The sequence below is a fragment of the Coturnix japonica genome, chromosome 1 (genome assembly GCF_054131305.1).
Source record: "Coturnix japonica strain WE chromosome 1, WE-NBRP24, whole genome shotgun sequence".
In the NCBI taxonomy this organism is placed as follows: domain Eukaryota; kingdom Metazoa; phylum Chordata; class Aves; order Galliformes; family Phasianidae; genus Coturnix; species Coturnix japonica.
Genome location: NC_140663.1, coordinates 143,958,310 through 143,980,232, shown reverse-complemented (window position 1 = coordinate 143,980,232; position 21,923 = coordinate 143,958,310). Strand labels below are relative to the sequence as shown.

The 21,923-nt window shown below is 38.0% G+C and overlaps 1 protein-coding gene across 1 annotated transcript; it reads right to left on the bottom strand.

Annotated features, from left to right (window-relative positions):
• Nucleotides 1–1,976: 1,976 nt before the first annotated feature.
• On the bottom strand, nucleotides 1,977–20,900 carry LOC146762771 (uncharacterized). Its single transcript, XM_085553870.1, has 2 exons — nucleotides 20,817–20,900; nucleotides 1,977–4,412 (listed from the first exon to the last, which is right to left on the bottom strand). Exon 2 carries the CDS (start codon nucleotides 4,272–4,274, stop codon nucleotides 2,697–2,699), a length of 1,578 nt encoding a protein of 525 aa, XP_085409996.1. The 5' UTR covers nucleotides 4,275–4,412; nucleotides 20,817–20,900; the 3' UTR covers nucleotides 1,977–2,696.
• Between the last annotated feature and the right edge of the window lie 1,023 nt (nucleotides 20,901–21,923).

The window sequence follows — 21,923 nt, the reverse complement described above, 5'->3', positions numbered from 1 at the left end:
CCACAGGGTCCACTTATACACTGCAGATTGCGCGTATGACAATTAAGACCTATAGTGGTTAGGTTTTTTAATATACTTTCTGCAATAGAAAAAGAAACAGTGGAAAAAGAAAACCTTCACTGATAGTCAAGGTTCCAAATCCAGTGAGACAGTTCTATTTCTGTTTTAAGCTCATTTACTTCTCATGAATGTTAAAATAGATTAAAAAATAGTATTACAAAAGTCATATGATGCATGTACCATCAACCATATGCTGGTCTCTGCTGTTTATTTCTTTTATTCATATCCCAGTCACATGAATCCTGTTACACCAAAGATTCTATTTAATTAAAGTTAGTTAAAAGCTTAAACACAGGGATCAGGACAGCTGCTACAGGTATTAATTTGAGTTCTGCTTGGGGTGATCAGAAGAACTTTTATGTATTCTGTTTTATATCATTTTGTCTTCTTATAAGGTGTCTTTTGTTTTCTTTCTGCCTGTTGCCGTTTATTGGAATTATTCCCCAGTTAAGACTAAAAGCAGCAAGTATAAGTATTTGGGTTGAAACATTTTCCCTTTTATATCTCTGAGTCATGTTTTCTATATTTACAAAGTAACTGTTCCAACACTGTTCACTGATTTTTGACTATGTATGAACAGTATGATGTACAGCAGATAAAACCTGCAAAGAAAATTTCCTAGGGGATTTATAGCTCAACATTTGTCCTTCATGTGACTTAACTAGAGCATCTTACTCCAGTAAAGTAACAACAGGCAAACAGTTTGTCTTTATTAGGCAGAGAAACTGATCTATTACTCATTTACAGAAATATGATGTGCTCTGATATCTACTGGTCTCTACATGCCTGAGTTTAACTAATTCTTCCAATATTTGGTAGCGCTGCCAAGTATGCTACAATCAGCTGATGCTAAAATTTGAAAGAAGTAGAAAGATTATATTTTTAGGAAATAACATATTCACTAACTTCTGTGAAATAAGCAGTTGTTCATGAAAAAAATTCTTTTAATTACTTACTGATAAAGCATCAAGTATCTTTAAATAACACTAGGTGTTCTTTGTCAGGAGCTTCATCAAGCATCTCCTTAACTCAGACTTCATGCTAACCATACTCAGTTTACCAAAGTTTGCTCCAAAGAGAATTAAAATTCAAGTCATTATTTACTTTTTTTTTCATTAGGTATAAACACTTCAAAACAAGTAGCTATTTTCTTTTTTATTCCAAGTACCATTCAAAAAACTTCTTAAGCTGCCAAATGCAAAGAGACATATATCTTGTTCAAAAAAGGCAAGATTAGAATTCCTTGTCTCAGCACACAATTCTGAAATAGTGTTTTAAAAAACAAAAGCAAAATCAACCAACAATAGAAAGTATACAGAGAAAGAAATACTGTACATCATTCTCATTTTAATCAGGCTTAGCTCCTGAAGACTTAGTTTACTACTTAAAAGTAATAAATTAGCTAAGGTGTTACATCTAGGTGCTGCTTGTCATCTGTCTAATGGCAACACAATCTGTCCCACCAGTGGCTATAAGAGCATTCATCACTACACTAGTTTGTAAAAGCACAATATTTAAAATATGCCCATTTCTTGGTACTTTAATGCAATACAAATGCAAAGATCACAGTGGAGATGCAATCTTAAAATATTCAGGATAAATTAGTATTGTCCCTTTATATACTGTAATAATTTTGTTAATGTAGTTTGAATGATCTCTGCTGTATCTGAAAGTAATTATCAAACTTAAAACATATACCAGAGTGGGGAGGAGTAGGAAAGGGAGAATGAATAACAACTAAACAAGGAGATGATTTTTCTGTGATAGGATAGTTAATGATGGAAACATTAAATAAATAAATAAATAAATAAATAAATAAATATTTTTTTTTCTTCTTTTAAAAAAAGAAGGAAGTCATAAAACCTCTTCTGCATATTTTTATGGTTGCCTGAGATGAACAATAACTGGACAAATAATACAATTAAAACAGTGATTTTCCAAGTTTATTTACTTTGTAAAACTAGAAAGTAGTTCAGGGATTAGAAAGAAAGCCCTGTTGTACCTCTTGCTATCATACTTATTAAATTAAGAGTTGATTTTGGAGTCCAATAATCCACTGATAATAACTCAAAAGATATGATTCAGCAATGGACTGACTGAAAAGAATGAAGAAAAACCCGAATTTCAAAGTGACTTTCCCACTACTATGTTTAAAATTATTTGACTCATCGAAATTAAGAAAAAGAAACAAATAAGCATTTGGATTTTGCTATTCATGTGCCAAATAAGAGTTTTAAAAATATAATAAAGAACTTTTAGTGGCTGGGATTCAGTCAAGCTTATAATTCTTCTGGAAACTTTATGAAATAGTAACATGTAGCTCTGAATTGTCCCGTGTTCATCCCTGACTGTCCGCGGCTGGGCCAAATGCCGAGACAGCAACAAGAGAGCACATGGCAAATGGCGTTTCATTCAAGTTTACACATCCTTATATACCCTTGGCACAGAGCCTTCTAGAGAGTAGGCATGGCTTATCGCGCCCATATGCTTGCATCATGCATATTAACTAGGGAGCTGGAACCTTTCCCGTAACAACCCGAAGCCCCGCCTTTCGCCTAATACACTATATTTCCCCCTCCCTATGATAAAGTAGCTTAACCTGTGACAACCTGATCGCTTTTACTCTTCATGCTTCTTTAGAGCCTCTCATACATTCGTTCTTGCTCACGTTTCTCTTCGAAGATTCCTGTCACCATCCGTCTGATGCATCCTTGGAGGCACTGGATGATACACAGTATGCAGATCAGCAGTGCGAGAAATATAATGAGCCCTATTACTATCACCTTTAATAATTGCTTAATCCAAGGTCCAATACCTCCAAATATACTACCCAGCCAGTTCCCAAATGGATCATCCTGGATGCCAATCTTCTTGGTATGATCTTGCAACCAAGCTAACTGCTTATACATCGATTCACTATGATCACTCAGGTTAAAACAACACATCCCTTCGACATCTTGACAACCATGCCCTTGGGCCAGAAGCAAGAAATCTATTGCTGCTCTGTTCTGAAGTACAGCATGTCTAATGCTGCTTACGTCTACAAGCAGGTCCGAAAGAAGTTGAGAAGTAACATTAGCCTGTTTTGCAGTCCAACAAGCCAATCTTCCAATTTCTTTCAAAGCATGTGCAGCCGCTACCCCAGGGTCAAGGATCGAAGCAAAGATCCTTGCCGTGGGTCCCCACAATTTAACATCATCGCCACATTCAGAATCCAAGGCGTGAATTCCTCTCTTAGGTCGAGTGTGATTGAGTGCCTTATATACCTCTGTAATGTTGGGTGATAAAATAGTTAACCTTCCTAGATAACAGGATCCCCCTACTGCATTTCTTGGAATCCCTTGCCAGGCGCGATCCCCACAGATAAGGAAAATTCCTGGGGGTAAGGCTTTAGCGGTATTATTATTCCAGATGGAAATCGCATATATGCCTGAGCCTTTGGGAAAAGAGGCAACGACACAGACATTGTACCTGGAATAATTCCCGCAATATACCTCTCTAACCGATCCATCCGGTCTGCTAACATTAAAAGTCGTTACTGGTGGAATCCAGGACCCATTCAATGGATTCAGTGGACTGTATGCCCTTGTTACGTTAGGGGTGAAACCGCAATATTCCCCATCTCCGTTAAAGGTCCGGCTATTCCGGGGATATACAAGAGTAAATGGAGCAGATTGGTTAGTTTTGTGATCCCTATAAGGGCCTCCCTGCCCCAGGAATTGCAGTATATCTAGAGGTTTCCTTTGTGTGCCAAAAAATAAGCATCTAGGGCTCAGCCACGACAAGCTATTGGTGTCCCAAGTGTCATTCTGCACTGCCTGAGAGCCAAGCAGCTCCACTTCCTCGGGGTCCCCTGGAAGAGTGACATTTAACCTACAGATAGTACATGCCATCTTTTTTCCCAAATAATCCATGGTATCATTTCCTAACGCCCTTAGGGTAGAGTTCAAGTTCAAACAGTCACGGTAACAACGGTGATCCCGGTAATAAGGTGGGCCCTTCCCAAGATATCCCGTAAACACCGAGTCATCCCATTCTGGAATCCCAATAAGGCATGTTTGAAAGGGTGAGGCGGCAGACTGTAAAGCAAGGCAAAAATGCATATTCCCTGTCTGATTAGCCCATGTAACCCAAAGGTTTCCTGGCTGTTTAAGCAGGTGAATGCCCCCCACTGGTGACCACAATAAACACATGAGGTATATAAATGTCAACATAGTAATTCTCGTAGGCAGCAAAGATTCTTTGTCAGGGGATTCACGTCCCTTCTTCTTCTTTGGTATCCACAGGAGCGTCTTCCTCGGCTTCTTTTGTTCTGGGTTCTCCGGTCTCTTCGGGCATCCAATCGGCAAATCCTATGAAGAAACACTCAGCTCTTGTTACTTTCTTAGCCTTCTTGTTTTGTTTAGCCAATTCTGGTTTAACTCGACACGACGGTACCCATTGAATATCCCCAGTCTCATTACTCTTTACTGCTGCAAACCCCCTGCCCCACACTAATACAGTCCATCCTGATTCCCAGGACCCACTGTCACCTTTAACTTTTACCGGTGGGCCCTCCTGAAGGACCCTTGGTTGCCAATGTTTCTGGGTAGGGGTTCTCATGCTTTCTCCTCGCTCAAAATGATTCAGAGCATATAATGCACGAGCTAAAATTTCAACCTGTTGTAATACTGGGATTCTGCCTGAGTACCCTTCCCCCTCCCCAAGCACATGAATCTTCTCTTTGAGGAGGCGGTTGGCTTTTTCCACAATAGCCTGGCCCTGGCTATTCCCTGGGATGCCTGTTGTATGCGTGATGTTCCAATGAGCCAGCCACTCCTTGGTTGACCGTGATATAAAGCAAGACCCATTATCTGTCTTAATGTGGCGTGGCATTCCCATAGCAGCAATAGCTGTAGCCCAGTGATGTTGAGCCGCCGTCAAGTTAGCGCGGCTATGTTGTGTGGCTACAATAACAGATGATGCAGTGTCAATTGTAACTGCTAGCCATTGGCGAGGGACCATTCGTGGCTCTAGCGTGAAGTCCGTCTGCCAGATTTCTAACGGGGCTAGACCACGCGTGTTAACTCCAGCCCCCAGGGCTGGTGCAGTGTTACAGTGCGGACAAATCTGGATGACCTCTCTTGCCAAGGTGATCGGAATAGAGCAAGCTTGAGCCAACGCTCTGGCTCCCAGATGCAGAGCATCGTGAAGCTCCTGCGCTTCTCGAAGAGTAAGAACCTGACCCCCAGCCACATTATCAGCTACATCATTGCCCGCAGTAAAGAAACCCGGCACATCAGAATGACTCCGGACATGGAGGATAGCTACAGGGGCTGTCCAAAGTGCTAGAGCATCCTCTAATAAGATCGCTGCCCTAGTACTTGGTAATCCCTCTTTACCCATTCGTAATAGCAACCTTGCCATGAATGCAGAGTCTGTGACAACATCGCAGGAAACTGAAGGCAACAGACCAGGGCCACGGCAACAGCCCTGGCCTCTAGCATCTGAACGCTTAGGGTAGGATCAGAGATAACTTTGCGGTCCCATGACCCATCGGAGGTCCGCCAGACCACCACCCCTTGTCCCGTACTAGAGGAGGCATCGGTAAACAAAGTTGGACCCTCAACAGGAGTGTCTAGTACCCGCACCCGCAAAGAAATCTGAAGGGGTTGGGCCAAATCAAAAATAGGCAGAGAGCCCGAATAACAAAACTTCCCTGAAAAATCATGCACAGCTAGAGAAACTTCATCCAGAAGAGGTTGAACATTCCGAAAAATAGAAGGCAGATATATAACATCTAAATCTTTACAAAAGCTCTAACCGCAGCGAGACGCGCCTTTCACAATAAGATTGAAAACTGCTCCAACCATGGAGTAAATGCTCTTGTCGGCTGTGCTGAGAACAACCAAAACAATAGGCGGGCCTTAGAATTAAGTGTGTGCCCAATAACTGCAGTGGACCCATTCTGACATTTAGTAACGGCAACCTCCAGCGGACAGTCTGGTTGCCATCTGGAGAGAGCACTGCTGGCGCTAGCAAATAGAATTTCTCTCCGGGTTTCCTTCATTTCAGGTGTCCACTCTCTAGGCTCCTGAGGATCAGATCCTTTCAACCGATCATAAAAGGGCTTCATGAGTCTGGGGGGAATACGTATAGCATTCCTTACCCACTGTAATGCTCCCACAAGTTTCTGCACATCCCATAGGGCTGTAATACAGGGCTCGATCTCTAATCCTTCAGGAAGAACCGTGGAGGGACCAATCTTATGTCCCAAGAATTCAATACCTGGTTCCCTCTGTATTTTGTCTTGGGAGATGACAAAGCCAGCAGAAGTCAAAGTACTCATAATCTGAGAGGCTAGGCCCTCCAACAAACTCTGATCAGGCGCTGCAAGTAACAAATCGTCCATATAATGAGCAATCTGGCAGCCCGGTGTCGCCTGCCTAACAGGCTCAATGACCCTGCTCACCACAAGCTGGCAAATAGTAGGTGAGCAGACCATCCCCTGAGGCAAAACCTTCCACTGATATCTCTGGACTGGCTCCAAGTTATTCACCACCGGGACCGTAAACGCAAAAGCTTCCCGGTCCTGCTCAGCGAGAGGGATAGAAAAGAAACAATATTTAAGATCAATGACCATCAGCAGCCATCCTTGAGGTATTGCCGATAACAAAGGTCCTCCCTGCTGAACAGCACCAAAGGGAACAATCTGTGCATTAACCGCCCTAAGGTCATGTAACAGGCAGAAGGCACCTGAAGCCTTGCGGATAACAAATACAGGCATGTTCCAATTACTAAGTGAGGGTTCAATATGGCCTGCTGCCAACTCCCATGACACAAGCTGTTTGAGCGCTGCTAATTTCTCAAAGGGAAGAGGCCACTGATCCACCCATACAGGAGAGGCGTCAGCCTTCCAGCAAAGTGGGATTGCATTCCGCAGTGCTAAATGATGGATTAATACAGAAATAGTTCAACTGGGTGACTCAACAAACACGCACAAATTACTGAAACTTATTCCCCCTTTTTTCTATTATTGGTTAATAATCTGCAGCAGAGGACTTTCTGTAACATAACTTCTACCTCACTGGAGAAAAAACATGTATGGCAATCAAAAACTTGTTATTCAGTATCTTTTGACAGAATAGAATAGAATAGAATAGAATAGAATAGAATAGAATAGAATAGAATAGAATAGAATAGAATAGAATAGAATAGAATAGAATAGAATAGAATAGCTCAGTTGGAAAGGACCTACAAAGATCACTGAGTACAACTGCCTGACCACTTCAGGGCTAACCAAAAGTTAAAGCCTATTATTAAGGTTGTTAGGTAAACTGCCTCTTAAACACTGACAGACATTTAAAGCATGACTCAGTCTGGAAATGGTTCTACAGTCTGAACAGTAGGTTGAATACTTTACTTCACAAACAAAAGCAGTAAAATATAAGATTTTGTGAGTACAAAGCAATTAAATTTGGAATTATGTTTCACAGTTAACAAGTCACATAAACTCTTTGGAGGAATGGTTTGTTAACGTACACAAGAATACTAGAAAAAAATAGTTGGAAAGCTATTAACTCATTTTCTACTCTTCTTTATTTGGTCAACCTCTCAGTTAACTTTTGGATTTTATGTAACATCCAATTTGAATCTGAACAAGAACAACAGGAAGCTTGAGCTGATTATCTTGAGATGGACAGAAAAAAATGATTCCTTATTTTAAACAACGGGGAAAAAGCAAAAACAAAACACCAACAAAGAACAAAACAAGCAAACAAAAACCCTTATGTAGATCTTAGTGCTGTGAATTTTAAAGAAAATGCAAAGCCATATATTGATTAGCTGTTTGTGGTAGTTATATGTTTGTTCATCCTAAATTAATCTCTATACTTATCTATTTTATCTTCTATTCTTAAGTTTTATTTATCTATTTCTTTGTTGTTGTTATTGCTGTTGCTGTTGGATTTTGGCTGAGGTCAATGTATTTGGAAATTTACTGAAAAATGTAATACAAGAGATGTGTAAAAGTACATTTGTTTTGGGGACTGGAATGTGTTGGCCTTTGAACATTACTGTAAAACTTATATTGGAAAATACTGCTGACAAAGAGTAAGTCACAGTTTTTGACAAAATGGCAACAGGTTAGAGGAGTAACCCATCTGGGGAAAAGTTCCAGTGACTAGTAAATACCGAAGAGACAATTATAAAATGGGAAGTTACTGTAAGTCCATATTCAAAGTATATCTCGTTTCTTGTGCAATTTTTTATGAAATTTGTAACATTTTCTATGAGTTTATGCTATCATATTAGCATTCTGAATGAATTGTGTACTGTATCATCAGTACAGTCTTATAACTTTCTCTTCACAGTAAAGCTTAGTAGCATGGCAGAAGGAAATCACAAACAGTGTTATCCCTTTTCACTATTTTTTCTGATAGTGAAGCATGATTCTCTGCTCCCAGGTTTCCCACAGCGGAAATCTTTAATGTGTATAAATCCAAGTATTTTACAGAACAGAGGACGTGTTCTTTTGTTTAGTAATGCTAGATGAAAACAGGTCCAGTGATTCAGATTTGGTTTCAGACATCCTGTCTATTTTAATCAATAAGACTGTGTTCCACTTTTTTAGAAGAATGATGTCTTATAAATAAGAAATGGGCTCACAGTTTTGATGATACAGTCTGCAGTTTGAAAACACTGGTGCAACACTCGTTAGTGGATTTTATGTAAAAGCTTTGTGCATCATGTTGAACCTTCATTTACACAAATACGAATCAGTTCTGACATAAAGGTGGGAATAAAGCTCCAACATAAAGATGGCAAAACATTCCCACTATTATAGTATTTCACCTGAACTGATAACATTTTCAGTAACAAGCTGGTGTTATGAACCAAATGTGATCACACAGCAACTAAGTTTGTAAGCTACTCAATCCACTGAATATTCCAAACAATTAAAAATTAGGTCATTTAGACATCTGAAAATCATTTTAATCACTTTGCAAGTGCAACTGTATTACAAAGCAGTTCTAGACTGAAATATAGCCACTGTGAGCTTTCACTATACTGAATAAAGAATTCATTTAAAAGGCACTTTAAAGTTCCCATTACTTTATACCATCTTACCTAAACCTCATCTGATGTCATTCCTACTTCAAATACCTTAGGCTCTTGTGCTTTTTTTTAAGGAAGGACTTCTCTTGAAGACAAAGAATAGTCACTATCCCAAAATACAGGTGTTAAATTATAGCTTTTTTTCAGGAAGCACAGTTTATACTTTGCATAATTCTCTGAAAGGGAAAACACAGAGGTTGCCTTCCTGTTGTGGCAGCCTATCCAATGATACAATGGTTTTACCTGTACAGGTCACATTCATAGGCAGCTAAAAATGTGAAATGACATAAACACAGATGCCGTATGGGAGCTTGAGAACATTCATATGTTTAAGAAATGTAAATATAATCCTTTTACAACTACAAAATATCAATGCATTTATTTGTTCTTATCATTTTATTATATTTTAAATACTGTTCGACTACATTTTGTTTCAAAGAAAACTGAGTTGTTCATCATTGAGATGAACACAATTATCTCACAATGGAGATATGTTCAGACATTACTCAGAATTTTGGAATCATCTGGTTTTTGATTGCTTCCGTTCTGGAGCCTTAACATTAATGTCTATTATTATTATTATTATTATTATTATTATTATTATTATTATTATTATTATTATTATTATTATTATTACTAAACCTAACGTTTGTAAAGAGCAATCATTTGAGCAACAACTAAAAAAAAAACAAAAACAACCCACATAAGGGAGCAAGAATTCACAGCTTGTATTGATCCCAGCTTTTTCTCCGTGTTCAGCTAAATGAACAAGCCACAGGTGCAACCACAAAGAGCAGGTGATCTAAACAAACTGTTACTGTGATGGAATAAATAAGATTTTTTCCATAACGTATTCATCTCAAGACATATTGGTGCATCTGTTGTATATTTACAGGCAGTGCTGATTTCTGCCAGAAGTTTTAAAAGAATGTAAATCTACGAATTTATACAGATTGAAAGAGATATTCAAGAACTTTCTTGTTTGCGATTTCCATGTCTGTAATCATAAACTAATGAGTCCAATAGTGCAATTAACATTCAGTAATGCAAGCAAGACATCTGTTTATAGGCTGCCTGTTCAGCAAGGGTAACATAGCAAGAGGAGAGTTAAGAAGACATACAGAGACATCAATATAAAAAATTTCACATTATACGCAGGCACCTCTCCATAATTCTTCTTTCTATATGATTGTTCCTAGCATTGTTTCTTATCAACTGGCTAACCAGGTACTGAACTAACAGAAAAGTTTCTCCAAACCATTCCATACTATTTTTCATGTTCCAAAAAAAGGAGTAGAAATTAGAAATGAGCAAGATTTCATTCAGTATGTTGATCCAAGCAAGAAGGTGCTTTTTAATATACAAAATGTGGATGTAGTAAGAGACGAATGAATATCTGAAAGGATGAGGATAGTGTATTGTCCCTAAACAGCAGCTACAATTAGAAATGCCGTAGTCTGCTAGATGGAATAGTCTGGACTAGATCTAAAGCTAGACTAGATCAGACTACATCTGAAGTACATCTGGATAATACCACATTCTGTAGTGTATTTATTTCTTATGTTATCATCTTTATTTTAAACACTGCTAACACTTCTAAGAAATTAAACTAAAAGTAAAATATGAACTCTAGTTATCTGTTTCTTGACTCCAGCATCACAACTATAAACTAACTTTGTATGTTCTGCCCTTGCTATTCCCACTACCACCTCATTCACTTAAGCAGTCCAAAGTCAGAAATACCAGTTCTCGTTTTTTTCCTCCTCCCCTTCTGACTTCAAAGTGTTTTAATTTGTGTCAGTTTATTGACTTCAGGGATATGAGTTCATCCAATATCTTGATGATCCAGTCACATTTCTGGAAATTAAGAAAGACTTAAATCCATTCCTATACTACTCAAATCTTTTGCATTTGTTCTTATTAAGCCATGAAGTAAGAACAAACAGCTGCTTTGGCCTTTATCTTCTTAAGTGATCTACTATACCAAATATACAACACACTGTACCAAGAGTTTTCAAGATCTTATGTTTACATATGTATGCAAGTAAATTTTAAAAACGAGATACAGCTAGTACAATTCTGAAAACATTTCAGAAAGAAGCCTGTTCCAGAAGCTATTCCTACCAGCTGATTATGGTTACCCTGGTTAAAGATAGACACACGCAAATGTAATTGATTTCTTGCTAGTTGACCTTAATACCAAAAAGCAGTCCTAAGCATCTTTAGCTAATTTAAAAATAGCCATATAGAGTATTTCTCAGTCAAACACACTGACCACTAGCTAACTATATATCACACCACCTAAATAAACACATGTATTTTCACCTGATATAATAATAATAATAATAATTAATAAATAAAAATCAGAATGTTGTACAAAGGCTACTTTACTGTTTTGGTTTTTTGGCGTTTTTTTTTGTTTGTTTGTTTGTTTGTTGACAAAATTTGCTCTTAGCTGCTTAAAATCACTGTCAATAATAGCATAATAGCACCTGCATTACAAAACAATCTAAAAGACTGATTTTCAGCACTGTGATTCAAAACCTAAACAAAGATATTTTCTAAGATATTATTTAAAATTGCTGCTTTGGGGCTGAGATTTTCTGTGTAACTTTTGATGATTTTTTTAAGCACAGACAGAGAATATATGTTACATATTCTTTTTACTTCTCATCCAAATGGCTTAAATGTTCCTTTATCCAGAGCATTAAGGGTCTGTATATTCTTCTTTTGCTTTATGTAAGGTGTGGTAATCAGACTACATCTACATTACTAAATAAAAGTGACGGGAACATTTTCTATGAGAGAGGTAGTTGGTACAAGCCAAAGATGTGACAGAGAACATAATAGCAATTAAACGCTATAAATCCTGAGACATGGAACTTCTGCACAAGTTCTGTTTTATTTACTAGTGTACTAGCATAAATGTAGTCACACTGTTCTCTCTGGGATAAATTCCATCATAGACCATAGGATGCATCTTGTTTCACAGGTCTCATAAAATGAAGGGAAACAATGGTAGAATGTGTAAGAGGAAAGAAGAGACATGTTAATTAGTTTGCATCAAGTTGTAGAAAGTACTGCCAGCACTCTACTTATTCATGACTCAACAGACCTAATACTATGGATGCAGATGATTAGAGAATTTAGGCCTGCTCTGGCATCCTACAAGATTGTGCTGCATAAGTGTGTATAAGAACAAATCTTATTCTTTATTAGTGACAGAAGTAGCATTACCACTCTGGAAAACAAAACAAAACGATAGCCCCCTTACTATTTTCTAGCAATAATAGAGATGCATACTGAAATTAAAACCATCCAAGATTCCTTGTAGAAGTAAACCAATGCAATAAATCACAGAAATTAACTTTTTACATTGGTAGATAATGATAAGACGAGGAATGGTTTTAAACTAAAAGAGTGGAGATTTAGATCAGAGGTCAGGGGGAAGCTTGTCACAGAGAAGATAGTGAGGTGCTGGCACAGGTTGACCAAGTTGTGGGTGCTTTATCCCTGGAGGTGTCCAAGCCAGTATAGATGAGGTCCTGGGCAACCTGATCTAGTGCTTCACTTAGCAGCTGGCAACTCTACCCATGGCATTTAGTTGGAACTAGATAATATTTGAGGTCCCTTTCAACTCAAGTCATTCTATGAGTCTAACATATTTCTCCTTTCTTTATGCTCCTTTCCAGCAGGATGAGCTACCTGGTTACAGACAAAATTTCCACAGATTCTTTTCAGCTGAAACTAGAGAAGATTTGTAATTGAATTACAGTTAAGAATAGCCTCTTATTCACAAGGACCTTATGAGTGACTTACCCACTCTGATATCTATTAGAAGGACAACACAATAGGGCACGAGCACTCTTAGTAAACTCATGGATGTCACAAAACTGGGTGGCTCAACAGAGATCAGTGCAACAATCCAGAGGGACCTTAGTGCACTGGAAAGGTGTTCTGACATGAGGTTCAGTTACAAAAAGTGCAAAGTCCTGCACAAAGGGAGGAAGAACCACAGGCACCAGTACATGCTGGATGCCATCCAGCTGGAAAGTAGTTCCAAAAGTGAAACTGAGAGACTTGATGGATACCACATTGAATGTGAGATGGTAATGTGTTGTGTTCATACCACTAAATAGGCAAAATGCTGTTCTTGGCTGCCTTAGGCATAATATCATCAACATTTCAAGAGAGATGATCCTTCCTAATTATTATTTAGGTGGGTATGCACCTAGAATACTGTATCTAGTTCTGGTTCCACTAGTACAAGGGAGAACTTGATGTACTGGAAAGAGTCCAACAGATGGATACCAAGATGATCAAGGTATTAGAGCACCTCTTCTGTGAGGAGAGGCTGAGACATTTGTGACTATTCAGCCTAGAGAAAAGGAGGCTCAGAGCGATCATATCAAAACAATAAATACCTGAAGGAAACGTGCAAAGAAAACAGGGCCAGGATCTTTTCAGAGGTAGCAATGCCAGGACAAGTGGCTATGAGTACAATCTGGAATCTAGGAGGTTCCATCTAAATAACCAGAAGCACTTCTTCACTGTGCAGGTGATTGTGTATGCTGTCCAGCGAAATAGAGCATCCTTCATTGGAGACCTTCAAAAACCACCTGGGCATTGTCCTGGGCACCCTGCTGTGAACGTCTTTGCTTGAACACGTGGGTAGAACTAAATGAATTCCAGAGGTTCCTTCCAATCTTAAACATTCTATGATCCTGTGATTCTTTGAATTAAGTTCTTAAAGGTTCAAAGTACCTTATCTCTGAAAGCACAAATATATGAAAATACTAGTAACTCCTTTTGACACTTTTATAACTGAAATCGGTTCAACTAGCTTTTCAGAATTTACAGAAATGAAATTGCTTCAAGGAAGGAACCCACTTCACTAACCTTTAAACTGAAGTGTTTGTTTTTGTAGAGGTTTTATTTATTTATTTATGTCTGAGGCAAACCACTGAAAATCAGCTTTTATGTCAGATTGGAACAGAGAAGATGCATTATTATAACACTGGGTACGCTTGTTTTTATTTCCTTCTATGTATTAGGAATCAGCCTCTCAACACATGAAAACTGGTCACTGAAATGAAGACAATCTATAGAAATTTCCATCATACCTGACAGGCATACGTCAGTGAGTTTATGGGTAGACACACTGACTAAGCAAGGCTTCTCCTTAAATTTCTTGTCAGGCTGTTGTAGTACTTCAAATTTTCAATTCCATAGTTCAGAATAGAGATAGGAAACTAAACTATATAAGAGATAATTCAATATTTGTATCTTGAGAATGACCTGTGAACCTAACCTTTCACAGGAAGCATGACCTGCTTCTCTGTTATTTGTGGCATTCTGTGGAACTTCTACACCTTTTCTTACTATTCAGTGTCATAATAACTGTCCCTTTCAGGACTTTAAGTCAACAATTTCCCCACTGGCTCAAATAGACAGATACATGATTGTACCAAACACAGACCACTTAAAAAAACAAGCAATTGTAGTGTGATGCACCCATTAAAATACAGATATCAAAAATAGATGAGGTAAATAATGCTTACTTTTGTCTATTGATTCTGGATTGATTTGTCTGTGTGTGTTAATACTTCTACTGATGATCTTTGAGAGGTGAACTGCACTATAAGCATCCAGAACTGGTAGTCAAGGAACAACATGATTTCAAAGTAAGACAAAACATACAATGACTAATCTCTGTATAAGAGGCCACAAAAATGATAGTTGTTTTTTTTCTGCTTTAACAAAAGAGAGTGGGGAGAGGTTCTTAAATGTCATTAGAAAATGTCTACTAAGAAGACATAAAGAGGACAGAATCAATTTCAAAGACTCACAAAACAAAGTCACAAAGCATGTTGACACCCAAAAAGAAAAAAAAAAAATAAAAAAGCATACTGCTACATACTGGCATGGGCTGCCCAGACAGGGATCTCCATCACTGGGTACATTTAACTGAACATAACTTTTAGCAACCTTCTCCACCTGAGAATGTCTGGAGAAGGGAATGGGACAAAAAACCTTTAGAGGTCCTCTCTAATCTACAAGCTTTCATGATTCTAATTATATATATACATATATTTAACCAGAAAAACTTTAAGCATTCTTATGTTGTAAGAAAGAGACAGAAAAGGGAGAAAAGAATTAGATTAATTGAAGACCGTGAGTTAAGAATGGGTGTGGGAATGAAGAAGATTTTCGTCAACGTTTTATCTGACCAGGCTCATGAACAGTAAACAGAATCATTCAAGTAATAATCAACAACTTTAGATTTACAGTTTGCCACTTTCAGAGTTTAACTTGTTTTGTTATTGATTTTTTGTTTTAATTAAATAAATACATAAAATTTCCTTTCTAGGTAAGATGCATTAGTCAAATACACAACAATTCATTGTTTGACTCACATATGCATGTAAAAGTTGACTCCAAAAACAACAATTCTATGTCCTTTGAGTTAGTCATTTCTGCAGATTTATTTGATGTACACAGTGTTTTACAAGCTCTCCAGAAAAGCATTTGACAGAAGCAGCAACTGTAAGGCTGAAATGAAAATTGCAGAGGCAGCAGGCAGTGCAAACAGGAAAGCATGGGGGAAAACATACCTGGTGCTCTGCCATGTCTCCAATAGAACTTCCAGGTCTTACACTGGTAGAGAATCATAGAATACTTATAGTTGGAAAGGACCTTTAAAGGTCATCTAGTCCAACTCCCCTGCAATGAACAGGGTCATGCACAGTTAAATCAAGATGCTGAGGGAAGCAGGAAAAGAAAGAGGCAAAAAAGACAGATATTTAAAAAGAATCTGTATAACCTTATTACAATTAATTAAACAGGATCTGTTGCATTAACAGAATTGCTACTATTTCTTAAATAAACCCACTTAAAAAAAACGCTTGCAGTGACACTATAAGTAACCAGCCAAATATTCATATATTCAAAAAAGAAAGATATAATGAACACTTGAGGGTCTATGATTGTTGTCTCCTGTTCCATTTTATATAAAGCTTCTATGATTTATTGACATTTCAGTATAAATGGTTTATTATTTTCTATTCATCCTAACCTTGGTCAAATAATACCACCCTACTTCTCTTCACAATATTTTCCTAATATCTCAGCTCATTTAATTCTATTGATCCACTGAAGAGTATAATGGCAATGAAAGTGGAATTAATAGCACCTCCCTTTTCCAATGCTAAGAGCTTTCCTATTTAGTCTGTGGACCATCACACAAAATCATAAAAGTAGACCAAAAAAAATAGCAGACTGACCTTTATCAGATACTATTGTGTTGCAAAATTCGCAAAGCCCGGAACATCATTTTCAGTTTTATGGCACTGTTTTCTTAAATAATAAGGGGAATGTGGGGGGAGGAACTGACCCCTGTTCAGCATTTACTTAAGCAGAATTGGCATTAATAGAGTATTCTGTCAAAAATTCAAGCCCAGGAAAATGTATGGCTTTGTCCATAGCAGCAGTTATCTTCGCAGATTGCACTGTCACTGCTTCACACAAAGAGCATTGCAACACCATTAGTGGACATAAATAATGCACAAGCTCTTATGCAGTACTCAGCTAAGTGCATGGAAACCTTGGGCTCCTGTTGTCAGAAATTCAATGGATTAGTACCTAGATTTATTTTAAGTCTGTAAAGCACTTTGTTCTTGACAGCGTTCAAAGTAGAAAGAGTGCTATCCTGAATGTGCATCTTAATACTGTCATTCTTGTCTTGTAAGAATAGATGAAATATGGGAAGCAATACTTCTTTTTAATATTTAAAAGTTTTCACTATACAGACACAATACGCATATTCATACACAGACATATATATATGTATATATATTTATATACATAAAAACAGTAACCTATTGTTACCTTTTGACCTGAAAAAGAAAAAGACAGATAAGCAATGTAATTCTAGCAAGAAAGAGTATGATCACAGTTGTAGATAATGAAAATAAGCATTGATAAATAAAGATATTTTCAATATCACGTTATTCTTGGTAAATGAGATGTGCCCTCTACCAGATTTATATATAAATATCATATTTATCATTCTATTACAATACAAATTAGTTAACTTGTACACTAAACCTTATTGAAAAGAGATCTTATGATTCATTGAGACAATCATGAATATTTTAATCGAATTGTTAATATGGAGAACTCAGTAAATCTTTACTGACCACATATCAGATATAATGTTATTATACATGTGTACAACAAGAAGTCAACTTCAGAGTGTTTGGGTTTTTGTTTGTTTGTTTGTTTTTTAAAAGGAAAAAGATCTTTTCAAAACCATCATTTAAAAGCATGTGAAATATGTGCAAGAAATTGCTTCACAGCAATAAAGACTGTGGGGTCTTTTTACCTCTGGATGTTCTGGAGAGTTAAGCATGATAATCCCCCATGCATTGAGAGGATAACAGGACCCTTTGTGTAGATTAAAAGCAGTTTTCTATTGATATCAGGGTGGTAATGCAAGAACAGCAATATCTCATGTGAAGGTCAATCTTTCACAATGCCACTAAGACATAAAATCTTCGTTTGAAATAATAACAGTTACCTTTTCTCTTTGCTGGCATGGTCCATGAATTTCCACACAATTCATTGAACCAGCAGTCAATGAACTATTCATTATTGAACTCAGTAATTTAGAAGTCACAATATGTACATCATTAATGTCCATTTACGAAAAAAAAATATTAAAAAAAAAAATAAAAATGTCAAATTCCAGAAATCTTGATAAGATTTGAAATAAACTAAAAGCACATTATATTATCTACATAACAATCCTAGAAAAACAAAAGGACTACTTTATTGCCATTTTTTTTTTCTTTTTTTCTTTTTTTCTTTTTTTTTTCTGTAGCAAACCCCTCTCTTCTCAATGGGGAAATATGCTGTTTATTCCCTTTACTGCTGAAGAATATATGTTTTTCTATTCCCAGTACAAAGTTCAACACCAAGTCTGAAGACACTAAACTCTGTATAGTCTAATGTTGTATCTATTATGTTTCCTAAGTCCTTTGAATTGTACTTCATAATAGAAAGAAAAGGGGGACGGAGAAAAGGGGGACGGAGAAAAGGGGGACGGAGAAAAGGGGGACGGAGAAAAGGGGGACGGAGAAAAGGGGGACGGAGAAAAGGGGGACGGAGAAAAGGGGGACGGAGAAAAGGGGGACGGAGAAAAGGGGGAAGGAGAAAAGGGGGAAGGAGAAAAGGGGGAAGGAGAAAAGGGGGAAGGAGAAAAGGGGGAAGGAGAAAAGGGGGAAGGAGAAAAGGGGGAAGGAGAAAAGGGGGAAGGAGAAAAGGGGGAAGGAGAAAAGGGGGAAGGAGAAAAGGGGGAAGGAGAAAAGGGGGAAGGAGAAAAGGGGGAAGGAGAAAAGGGGGAAGGAGAAAAGGGGGAAGGAGAAAAGGGGGAAGGAGAAAAGGGGGAAGGAGAAAAGGGGGAAGGAGAAAAGGGGGAAGGAGAAAAGGGGGAAGGAGAAAAGGGGGAAGGAGAAAAGGGGGAAGGAGAAAAGGGGGAAGGAGAAAAGGGGGAAGGAGAAAAGGGGGAAGGAGAAAAGGGGGAAGGAGAAAAGGGGGAAGGAGAAAAGGGGGAAGGAGAAAAGGGGGAAGGAGAAAAGGGGGAAGGAGAAAAGGGGGAAGGAGAAAAGGGGGAAGGAGAAAAGGGGGAAGGAGAAAAGGGGGAAGGAGAAAAGGGGGAAGGAGAAAAGGGGGAAGGAGAAAAGGGGGAAGGAGAAAAGGGGGAAGGAGAAAAGGGGGAAGGAGAAAAGGGGGAAGGAGAAAAGGGGGAAGGAGAAAAGGGGGAAGGAGAAAAGGGGGAAGGGAAGGGTTTGATGAAAAATATTTTCATTCTATTTTTTAACACATATGTTACATGATTACCATGGTATAATAATTTTGATTTTAGCTATTTTTTCATATATACTTTTAAAACACTTTAGCATGAATCCTGAAAATACATAAGCTTTTAATACATATATGCATATAAAAAGCCAGTTATGATCATTTGAATACAACTACAACAGGTACCAAGGAGCAACGAATAAGATTACATGCGGTGGTCAATAGGTGGCGCTTTTCCCCTTCCTGATTTCCCTCAGATCCTAGTAGTATCACGGAAGAAGTTTTTGAAAACAGTATTTGAAAAACTTACATTACTTCTGATCAACTTACATTCCTTAAGAAAAACAACAATTTTTTATTATATCGTGGGCCTTTTTTTTTGCACTACCACAGAAGAGTGGATGGACTTAAGCCAGAATTGTAGTACAAATCACTGAAATAAATGAATGTAGTTTATAGTTTAAAAAAAAAATAAAAATAAAAATAAAAAGCCCGACAAATCTTCCTTTTGGTCTAATCTAACATAATGAAAAAAGAAGCTGTCATAATATTACACGCCATTTTAAAATGACATTTAGTTAGCTACTGAATTTTTGTCAATGATATCTATTATAATGTAGCATGAAAAATCAATATTAAAAGAATATATGCTAACTATAACCCTGAAATCCTGGTTCCTGTATGTGAAACATCCAAAGACATCAGTGTCTAAAAGGAATTCACCTTGGTTTCCGTAAAGGAAGAAAAGGATCTCTTTTCCTTAAGAATAGAAATATAATGGAGCACACACTCATCTGCACACAAACGTGTGCAAGGGCACACTGTATATTCACATACGGAATCTTGTTATTCCTAAAGTAGAGTTATTTTAAAAGCAAAGAGATAATTGATTAGCAGTGCAAGACATTTTCTAATGCTGGAAGGCAAAATAAAGTTTCTTATCTACTTTCTATTATCAATATCTTAAAGTGAAAACTACATTTCAAGAGCAAAATTATTATAGCATGATAAGAAGTTTCAGCCATAACTAAGAGTTTTGCATTGATTAATAAGTGGAATTAGAAGGTAAAAAAAGCTTTCCTTTCCTGAGTCACATTGTTTTCAAGGAGGTCAATCCACATAATGGAAAGCATGGAAGATCAAGAAGTTTGTACTATTATTAAGTTTGTAATGTTATTAAGTTAGAGTAGCAAATGTCAATAGCTTAATTTTATGTTGTTATTCTGTACCTTTTCTACTTCCACTAAAATACCAAATTAAAGAAAGAAACTATGGTAATGTTTTACATATTCCTACAAAGTGACATTTGTTACACAACAACAACAAAAATGACCTGAATATAATTTATAAGTACAGTTATGTATGTTATATTTATGAAGTGCACACACACACACACAAAAAATAAAAAGAAAAAAAAGACGGTATTCAAATCAGAAATCAGCTGAGAGGAATGAGGAAAATACAGCCACTTTGGTCAGAGCGGAAGGAGGGCAGGAAGTTGTCACGGAGTTCTCTCTAGAGCTCACTCCGTGACAGTGGGAACAAACTCAGGGGAGCAGGAACAAAAGTGCCTCCCTTCTCCCACAGCGCGGTGCAGCACGGCACGGCGCGGCCCGACCACGTGCGCTTGGGGAGAGAGGAAGGGAAGGGAGATTGCGATTGGGTCTAAAAAAAAAAAAAAAATGAAAGAGGAAAAAAAAAAGAATGATCTGAGAACGAACGACAATTTAATAAACCCGGCGACACTAAACAACAACGAGAAAGTTTCAACAAGGAGAAAAACCAAATCCCAATCTTACCGATGAGCTGTGGGAGGCGAAAAGTTCCGACCACGCTGTCTCCTTGCACGGAGCCGGGCCATATACCCCGTCCCCTTCCCGACTTCCTCTACGGTGCCGCTCCCCGCATGCCCATTTAAAGCAGTCCACAGAAAAAATAACTTGTCCCCTTAACTCCCATTATTCCGCATGATGTTCTGATGTGGAATACCAACACCAACCAAATTACAAAACCATAACAGAGGTGCATCAGGTGTGAAGCAGAAGCTCTCTTCAAAAGGGCTGACAATAGCAGGACACAGGGAAATGGTTTTAAGTTAAAAGAGGGAAGATTTAGATTGGATGTTAGGGGGAAGTTCTTTACTAGGAGAGTGGTTAGGCCCTGGAACAGGCTGCCCAAAGAGGTTGTTGATGCCGCGTCCTTGGAGGTGTTCAAGACCAGGTTGGACGGAGCCCTGGGCAACCTGATCTAGTAAAGGTGTATGTTTGGTGGCCCTGCTAGGCAGGGGGGTTGGAACTACATGATCCCTGAGGTCCTTTCAACCCGGGTCATTCTGTGATTCTGTGATTCTGTGAGTGGCTCACTGAGGAGTAGGCTATCCTGCAGCTCATGGGCACCAACACAAAGCAGATCTCCATGTGCAGCAATGGAGGAGACCATGGTGCAGCTGTGGAGGAGGTCTGAATGAGGCACAGCCCACGGAAAGACCCAGAAGGTGTAGACATGGTCTGGAGCTGCTGCTTGGTGTGTGCAGCCTGCCATGGAATATAATTAATCCATATATATATATATATTTAAATACATTTGTAAACCATATGTATATGAGTTCAAGTTAAATATATGCCGCTACATGAGTTTTTGTTGAAAATGGACTGTAACTGGTATCTTCAACTATCAGCATATTGATCCTGCATGCCTGAAACTACCATTCCTCTTACACACTGTTTTGCTAAATTTGGAACCAGCCTAGACTTACGGTGACTGAAAGCTTATTAAAATGTAGAACATTATGTACAGTAGAATATAACAAGTGGGGAGAAAGGAGTTAGGACAAAAGCTGAGACTCCCATATCTTATTTAAATGGAATTTTGTATAACATTACTTTGATATACATTCTGTTAGATTT

Bases quoted from the DNA above. Each gene is read 5' to 3' on its own strand.
- LOC146762771 (XM_085553870.1), bottom strand. From the start codon at position 4,274: ATGTTGACATTTATATACCTCATGTGTTTATTGTGGTCACCAGTGGGG.